This window comes from Corvus brachyrhynchos, unplaced genomic scaffold, assembly GCF_000691975.1.
Source record: "Corvus brachyrhynchos isolate BGI_N302 unplaced genomic scaffold, ASM69197v1 scaffold535, whole genome shotgun sequence".
Classification (NCBI taxonomy): Eukaryota; Metazoa; Chordata; class Aves; order Passeriformes; family Corvidae; genus Corvus; species Corvus brachyrhynchos.
In genome coordinates this window covers 74,394-83,246 of record NW_008237901.1, presented here as the reverse complement: position 1 = coordinate 83,246, position 8,853 = coordinate 74,394, and the positions used below count along the sequence as shown (strand labels likewise).

At 50.4% G+C, this 8,853-nt stretch overlaps 2 protein-coding genes across 3 annotated transcripts in view; one reads left to right on the top strand and one right to left on the bottom strand.

Annotated features, from left to right (window-relative positions):
* The window catches only part of LOC103614654 (zinc finger protein CKR1-like), a 2,858-nt gene extending 2,026 nt beyond the window's left edge, over window positions 1-832 (bottom strand). Inside the window, exons 1-2 of the mRNA XM_017732922.1 lie at window positions 619-832; window positions 21-165 (exon numbers count right to left, since the gene is read on the bottom strand). Of these exons, the coding sequence (XP_017588411.1) occupies window positions 21-108 (88 nt within the window). The 5' untranslated portion in view covers window positions 109-165; window positions 619-832. The remainder of the gene's footprint in view (window positions 1-20; window positions 166-618) is intronic.
* IL4I1 (interleukin 4 induced 1) overlaps window positions 746-8,853 on the top strand; it is a 10,972-nt gene continuing 2,864 nt past the window's right edge. Inside the window, exons 1-8 of one of the 2 annotated variants that reach the window (XM_017732926.1) lie at window positions 746-869; window positions 1,769-4,596; window positions 6,337-6,551; window positions 7,086-7,198; window positions 7,387-7,588; window positions 7,976-8,044; window positions 8,283-8,416; window positions 8,604-8,853. The exon at window positions 8,604-8,853 is cut by the window's right edge and continues 2,864 nt beyond it. In XM_017732926.1, the coding sequence (XP_017588415.1) occupies window positions 4,584-4,596; window positions 6,337-6,551; window positions 7,086-7,198; window positions 7,387-7,588; window positions 7,976-8,044; window positions 8,283-8,416; window positions 8,604-8,853 (996 nt within the window). In that variant the 5' untranslated portion in view covers window positions 746-869; window positions 1,769-4,583. Of the gene's footprint in view, window positions 870-1,768; window positions 6,552-7,085; window positions 7,199-7,386; window positions 7,589-7,975; window positions 8,045-8,282; window positions 8,417-8,603 lie in introns of both variants that reach the window. The other variant, XM_017732925.1, reaches the window with a different exon arrangement.

The window sequence follows — 8,853 nt, the reverse complement described above, 5'->3', positions numbered from 1 at the left end:
GATTTTTGGGGTGTCCTTACCCAGGGACATGAGGGTCTCATAGCTCTCGTGCATCACGTCGCGGTACAGGGCCTTCTGCCGCGGATCCAGCAGTACCCACGGCTCCATGGCAGGAGGGAGCACCGGGACAATGCAGACTCCTCCCTCGGGGCTCCCCAAAATCCCCTGCAGGGAGGAGAAATCCCTTAAAATCAAGGAATTCCCCCCCACAGCGCTTCCTGCTCGGGATTTGATGCTTTTCCTGTGGTCACTTCGAGGAATATCGGGTTTTCACAGTGCCTCAATCCGGGACTAATCCTGAGCGTCCCCGGCGCAACGCGGGAGCAGCGGGGCAGGAGGGTCCCTGCTTTTCCCCCCTCCTTTCTGGCAGACCCCATCCTACAGCAATCCCAGCCTCCCGGTTCCCCCACTCCCCATCCCACCGGGAATCAGCGATGGGGCCCTGGGGGCTGTATCCTAGGAGGATCCCCATCCCTGTGGAGCCCAGGGCTTCCTCTCCATCCTGCCTATCCCTTGTCCTCTCCCCAGAGGAGCTGCTGCTCCCGGGAACATACCCCCTGCCGGCTCTAGCCCCGCTGGGAGCCGAACCACATCCCTGCTCCTCTTTCGCCCCGTTACCTGCCGGCCGAGCCTGGAGCTGCTTCCACAGGGCTTTTCCTTAGGAGAAGTGTCCTCCCTTCCCACGCTGAGACTGAAGGGAAGGGGCGATGCCCAGACGCCCCATTGCACTCCCAGGACCACAAAGCCTCCCACAGCACGACACAATGGAGGCGATGCCGAGCATGGCTCCGCTCCGGAAGCCCGAGCCGGTATCCGGGAGATCGAGGAGAAGCCAAGAACCAGCTCCGCTTACTCAGAGCCCTCTAGAGGTAACCCAGTCGCAGACCCGTCCCCGTACCTCCCACAGACCCTTTGGAACCGTGGGAACACAAGGGATCGCCCCCCCGCCCTCTCCTTCCCCGCCTCTTCCTCCCCCCCTCTTCCCCATGCTTCTGCCCTGCCACCCGCCCTGTCCCCCCAGTTGGGACCCAGAGGGTTTGAGGACCCTGCTGGAAGCTCAGCCAGGGAGGCTGAGATAACAGGAGCAGGGATGGACCGAGTGTTGGGAATGTGGAAAGGGCTCGCTGGGATTCCCCCCCAGGTGAGAGAGGGAATGCTGCTGGTTCCCCATCGCCAGCGGGCAGGAAGAAATTCGTGGTTTTCACCGGGAAAAGTAGCCCTGATGGTGTTTTCCTGGTGAAAACAGGTGGGTTTTTTCCCCTCAAAACTCCAGGTGAGCTGCTTATAAGAGCCCCAGGAATAAAAGTGGTGGGATAAGCACCCCTAAACCCACAGGCTGAGGCAGGAGGAAACCCCGGATCCTCAGGGTCCCCAAAGGGCTCCAGCAGCTTCCAGGGAGCAATTGCAGGGGCCAGCAGCTCCAGAATTGCTCTTCCCATCACCCCACACTACTTTGGAGTAGAAAACAGCTTGGGAAGAGGTTTATTCCTGGGAAAACTAAATGAAATTGGGAAGGGGGGCCTGCAAAGGAAGCAGGAAAGCCCAAGTGCTGGGAAGATGAACCTCGAGGATGAGGAAGGTAATGTAGGTCTCTGGCAGTGTCAGGGTGGCTGAGTGGTATAAGGCACCAGAGTCAAGGCCCTGCTTTCCCTGCTGTGGGAATTCTGGTTTCCAAATGGAGGTGTGGGCTCAAATCCTACTTTTGACACCCACTTTTCCTAAAAACTAAATTTTTAATATAATTTTCTGTCTTTTTTTCTTTCACTAGCCCTGATACAAATTTGTCCCTGTCGTATCCACTCCCTTCAAACACTGGAAGCCCCAGTAAGATCACCCCAATAAGGAACCTTCAGTTCTCCGGGAACTCCATCAGCTCCATGTCCTTCCCATGAGGAGAACCCCAATTTTGAACACTTTCATCCAAGAACCTCCTCCCCGGTGCATTCATTTCTTGAATTATGCCCCCAATCCCAAAAGTTTTGCCTTGGAGTCGCATGAGTACGTGCAACAGGTGTATCCCGGGAATCCTCTGGGTGAGCAGGAAGTGAAGGACAAGAAAATGTTTTGAAAGGGCATCTTTCCTCAACAGGACCTGCCCACACTTCTCCAACCTGTGCCTGCCGGCCCAGACACTCATTAAGGCTAATTACCTTGTTAATAAATCCACACGGGTTTTTCCCTCCCTGTGCTTTACATATGCGGTCCTTTTTCATCACAGGGAAACACTCCGAGGTGGACACCCTCCCCCATTCCAAGTGCTCTCCAGCACATGCATGATGTCCCACACAACATGTGGAATGAAATCCCACTTTTTTCCCCACTCCTTCCATTAAGAAAAGTCAACCTTAAAACCAGAAAACAACCATTTGGAAGGAAATCACCATCCCTTCTCCCGCCCTCAGATTCCCTGGGATTTCCATCCCTCCCGCCATCCCTCTCCGAACCTTGTGATGCAACTGGAGGCAGGCGGAAACTCATCTTCCCGTAACCTTCAGGGAATCAACAGATCAAGAAAGCAGGAAGATGGGAGGGACAACTTTTGCAACTGGTGGATTGCTGATGCCCAGAAAATAAATCCCCATCATCGAGGCTGATGGCAAAGCAACTTGTTGGGACATGCATTAATCCAGGTCTTACCAGGACAATGTGAAACCAGCTGCCCTCACTCCAAACTCTCTGCTGTTCCTGGGAATATGTGTCCATGCCAGTTTCATTATGCAATTCCCAAATTCTTCATAATTTTTTATTCCAGATAGAGAAAATGTGTGGTTTTGGAAGTTCAGCATCGACACACCACAGGGGAACAACCAGCGAACCACAAATCATGAAACATAAAACCAGACCCGAACCAAGAAGGGTTTTTTTTCCAAAAAAATGACACTTTTACCTTTTTTCAATCCAACTGGTGGATTTTCTTAAATGGGGATGTGCTCCAAGACCAAAAAAAAAAAAAAAAAAAAAAAAATCAGGAAAACCTTTCAATCCTTCAGTTTTTCTTAGAAGGAAACTTTCCACAGGTGTTTGTCACCCAATTTTAACCAAGACAGCACAGTGACACCCATTCAGAAGGGGTTGTCCCTGCTAATGGGCCATCATGAACTCAAAAACCATCAAGGGCCCCAAAAATATCCTATGACTCGTAGGATTGCATCATTCCATTGTGAAACTCCCCACCCTGGATGTACCACCTGGATCTGATCACATATAATCTCGAGGTCTAGGTACTTGGGAGGCCACCACCACTGGACGGATCCAGAGGAGGGCCAAAACTTCCACAGGGCCACCGGCTAAGACTGCAACCATCACTTCGACAGCACTGAAACTACTGCTTAATCAGACTGTGACCACCACCCCGACTCACAGGGGCCAGTTTGTACTCTTGGTTTTAAGCCAGTTTTCTGTATTCATTGCATTTATTGTAATTTTGCTATTAAGTTGTAACTACGACTTAAAATCTCTCACAAGGTATTTGTTTGGGGTTAATTTCCCCTGCTGGTTTACTTTCAAACCAGCACGGCCTGGAACGTGGTATTGGGAATCCTGCAGGAACCATAAAAACACCCCCACACTCCACCAAAAAGCAAAATTCTGGGCAAAACCCACATTGTGGCTTCTCCCAAGGAGATCCCTTGAACACAGCACCAGAACCCCGCAGTTTCCATGTCACAATTCCAGCTAAACCAGGAGATCCCATAAATGCAATCTGCAAAGACCCTTGACACCAATCTCCAAAATTCTACCTAAACTTTGACAGTTGGACAGAATGTTCCTCTATCCTGAGGTATTTTATGATCATATTTAATGAAATCCCACAGTTTTGTGGAGATTGAACAGGACAAAGCCCGATGAGGGCATTGTCTCCAAAAAGGAGACTTGAGCTCTTGATCCAAGAACCAAGGGATGGTTCCTCAGATGGGTTTACGGTGCTTTGGCAAGTCCAAGGTCTCCATTCTGGAAAAATGCTGGTCTCAGTTCTAGAAAAACACCCAGTTTTTGCCATTTCAGTGATGTTCTGGATGATCTTTAAGGTCTCCTTCCCACCTAAACAATTCTTCGTCCCCTCTATTCTAATGGAGACAAGATCAAGCCAAAATTGTGCAACACCCAAGTAGATTAATTTTCCCTGGAAATGCTCGTTTTCATCCCTGAAATAATAGTTTGGATGCCAGCTCGAGGTCTTCCCTGGGTTCAGAAGGAGCCCCATGATGGTTACTCAGATTTCAGCGGGCTTTGTGCAATACTGGAAAAAAAAACACAGATGATTGTTCCCTTCTGGGAAATCTCTGCCTTTGGTGGAGCAGGGTGCGGTCACCGTACTGGGGTAAACGTGGCACATCCCAAAACATGCCGTGGACTGGTGGCTTTATGCCGGTGAATAAAGGGGAAAGAAACCCGGCAGAGGAACTGGCTCTGCTCAATTGCTGGTTCCCCTTCTCATGACAAATCCCACTTCACCCCCTTCCGTGTTGCACTGATTGGCAGAGGTTTTTCTGGAAGCACAAGCTTGCTTTTTTTTCTTCCCCTAAGCCAGGGTATAAAATGAATTCCAATCTCAGCAGAGGATTCATCTTCCTCCTGGCACGATGACTGGGATTGGTGAGTGACTCCTCCCCTCAATCCTGAGCTTTCTGTGGTTTTTTCCCAGTTTTCTTTCATCTTCAGTGCCTGGGTTTGGTGTTTTGGTTCCATCTGGTTCCATCTGGTTCCATCTCTGGGCCACGTCCCAAGAGCACAGCCACAAACCTCCCTTTTTCCAGCTGGACTGTTCCATGGTCACCTGGACCTCTGGACACTGTGGGCAGGGGGAGACCTCCCTTCAGATCTGGGGCATGGGATTATCCTGGTTTTTCAGGAAACACAGGCACGAGCTTGGAGTCTCTGAGGGCCATCCTGGAGGATGCCTCCATGCTCCAGGTTGGTGGTTTCTCCACATCTTCCCCAAAAACACCTGATGGAAGATGGAGATTCAGCAGACACCTCCAAGAGCTGGTCCCAGGGTATTTGCTCTGATCTCCAAACAGGATCTCCCAAATGGTCCACTGTTTTTTTCCAATCCAGCCATGATGATTCTGTGACCAGGGCACATCAATCCAACCATATCCCACTGTTAACAGGACAACTGGAGCAGATTCTTCCTAAATATTTTTTACACTCGTGATTAGTATTTGAATCAGCTCAAGGGGCTGTGGAAACACCTGCCTCAGGTGTTGGATGATAAAGCTCCAAGGCGGATTCCCGGCAGATCCACCTGAGATATGTGACAGATCTGGGGCTGCTCTAGGAAAAAAACCCACAATTCCCAGGCATTTTCCAGCAGTGAGAATTACCCAAAGTGGGGTTTCCAAAGCTTTTTGTTTTTCCCTGGAAGAAAAATAGCAGCACTTGGGAGAAGGAAAAGAAAATTAAATTTGCTCTTTAGTTGTTCTGAAGAACAGAAACCAAAACTAGGAAAATCCCGAGGGGGGGCGGGGGTGGGGGTGGGGCAGAGTGTGGTGCTCAGCCCAAATGTTCTTTCACTGTGAAAATGTTAAACAATGTTGTGTCTGTTCTGGTGGAAATGGTCGGTTTGGGTCTGTTTGCTGCTCCCTGTGGGCATCTCAAAGACACAATAATTTTAAATGAGAGAAATTTAAACTGGGAGGGAGTTTTAAAAGGAGGGGATTTTAAAGGGGAGAATTTTAAAGGAGGGAATATTAAAGGAGGGAATTTTAGAGGAGGAAATTTTAAAGCAGAGTAAAATTCTCTTCTCTAAAATTAAGTAGAGAATTTTTAATTAGGGAATTTTAAAGAAGATAAATCCCATCTCTCTTCATCCCTCTAATCCGTCCATCTTTCTGTGAAATTTTATCTCCATCTCTCCTGCCTGTGCAAGTCTTCATCAGATCCATCTGTCCAATCCTGTCTCTTCCCTCCACCTTTCACATAAAAACTTCTCGAATTATCCAGGTATGGGAAAGGTCACTTGGGACAACAAGGTGCCTCAATTCTTTGCACATGAGTGACACTAATTACCGTTCTTGGAAGCTTTGGAGCTTATTCTAAGGAGGTCAGAGTCATTTTGAGAGCTCACCACAGCAGCTGTACAAGCAGAACATGAATATGGAGAAATAAAAAATCATCTATGGGTTGATTTCTCTTAAAAAGATGAATCACCATCACCGACATCTCTTGACACCTTTCATGACGGACCTGCTGATGCCAGGGATTTCACAACCACCCCAGTTCCTCTTTTTAGGTCTTGGATACCAATGTCCTTGGAGCCAGTCTGTGCCATCAGGAATGACCTTGAGTGCCAAGGCCCCATTATTCCCTTCTCTTCTCTTCTTCCCTCCCCAGTCCTCTTCCAAATCCTCCTGCTCGTGGGTGTCCTGAGCGCCAAGCAGTTTCCATGCTTTCCCGAGTATTGTCTCCATGATCAGGACTATGAGGAGCTGCTGGAGATTGTCCGGAATGGGCTGGAGCCCGCAGCTCACCCGGCGCACGTGGTCGTGGTGGGTGCGGGGATTGGCGGGCTGACGGCAGCCAAGCTACTCCAGGAGGCTGGGCACACGGTAGGAATTCCACAAGGCTCTGCTGGGCTTCTTTCCCTCCTCTAAAGGTCTTCCAGGCTGGAGAGGGAAAAGGAAATTAAGTTGGTCAACCACAATGGTGGGAGAAGGAAGGGAAGGCGATTTTTCACCCGACATTGGTTCCTGAGAATCAAATGAGCCCTTCACATTCTGTATTTAGGGCAGCAGAAATCCCAGGGGTTTCCAAACCATCCCACAGCACCTGTGGGTCTCAAAGAGGGTTTCCAAGGCATAGAGGGACAGATTGGTGCTGCTTTCAAAGCCCTTTTGAATCCTGAACCACCTCGAGAACCTTCTCACCAGAGCTGGTGTCCAAATGTGACCCAGGAGTTGGGAAATGAGAAACTGCCCCATAGGCAGAGGTGTCTTGGCCAACAGAGGAGGGTTTGAATCTACAGGTGCTTCATTTGCCATCTGAAGGGGACCTGTCCCACCCTCTGGACCTTCTTTTGCAGGGCGTTTCACGTCAAAGAAGCCATTTCCCAAATGCTTCTGATCTCCACCCACATTTTTTAGGTTACCGTACTGGAAACGAGCAGCCGGGTCGGGGGGCGGATCCGGACGTACCGCCCTGAGGGACAGGACTGGTACGTGGAGCTGGGGCCCATGCGCCTGCCAGGCAAGCACAGGTGAGAGCGTGTCCAGCCCCATGGTCAGGTGAGGGACTGGCCCAAGGCACCTGACCAATCTGGGGACCAATTCGTCCCCATTGCTCCCCTGGGGTTCAGCATCCATGCCAAGGGGACAAAATGCTTTGGTGGCAGAAGTGGGGGCTTGGTTGTTGGCTCCTGGCACCGTCACTCTGCCCTTTTTCCAGGATCGTCCGTGAATTCATCCGCCAGTTCGACCTGAAGCTGAACCCCTTCATCCAGAGGGACAACAACACCTGGTACTTCCTGAAGGGTGCTCGGGTCAGGGCGGAGGAGGTAAACAGGAACCCCGACATCCTGAATTACACAGTGAAGCCATCGGAGAGGGGCAAGAGCGCTGTCCAACTCTACCGGGAGGTACTGAACAAGGTACAAGATTTTCCCGTGGTGTCCCCTCACCTGAACGATGAGTTGGGGAGCACTTGGACAGGAGTTGGAGAAGACTTGGCCATGAACTGGGGAAGACTCAGCCCTGAGCTGGGGAAGAGTAGGGTCCTTATGGAGTGAAAAGTAGAGAGGCTCATTCAGAAACAAGGGCAGGTGGTTGCAAAACCCCTCTTTGTCTACAAGAAATCCTTTGGAATGGGTCCACCAGGACTTGGATGAGCAGAAAATTCCACACCAAGGCAGAGCCGCCTGAAACTTGATGTCCAGAAGCTCCAGGGGTTACCAAACCTTGAACTCCTGAGAGAATTTCGGGCAGCACTTTGGGAAATGGATCTTTTTCCTTTGAACATATCAATGTTTCTTCTCCAGGCTTTTAAGACATTCCAGACCACGGATTGCAGGAAGTATCTGGCTCAACACGACTCCTTCTCCACCAAGGTAACGGGCTGGGGCTCAAGGATAAATTTAATCCCAACTCTTGATAATTAACCTGCTCTCCCTGCTTTGAGAAGGGTCTATGTCACTCTAGTCCCATTCTCTGACACCTTTTGGATGCTTTTCCCTAATAAATGATCCCTTCTATTTAAAAATGCTGAGAAAGGGTCCAGCACGGCTCCAATGGAGCCCTAACTGAGGTAACAACCTCAGGTTGTGTCTCTTCTCCTGGGATCTCCAGGAATATTTGATCAAGGTGGGGGGGCTGAGCCGAGGAGCTGTTGAGATGATCGGTGACTTGCTGAATGAGGACTCAGGGTTTTACCTGTCCTTCCTCGCCTCACTGTGGGACTTCGACATCTTCGACAAAGAGAGGTGAGTGCTGTCCCTTCAGCCCAACCCTGTTCCCACAACGGGAAACGTCAAGAGTGATTCCAAATGGGAACCACTCGCAGTTTGATGGGGCCTCCAAGCTCCACTGGCGTCTCCAGAAGAGCTCAGGTTTTTATGCTCCCTAAACCCTGGCATTCTTCCCACATCTCCCACTTCTCCTCCCTTCCAGCTTTGATGAAATCACCGGAGGGTTTGACCAACTGCCCAGAGCCTTCCACAAGGCGCTGCCCAATATCGTCCAGTTCAACTGCACCGTGGAGAAGATCATGACCAAGGGCAACAAAGTCCGAGTGTTCTACCGTGCTCCGGACACATTGGCCCCGACGATCATCACTGCGGATTACGTCCTTGTCACCTCCAGCGCCAAAGCTACCAGGCACATCCAGTTCCTGCCGCCACTGTCCCCTGCTAAGACCCAC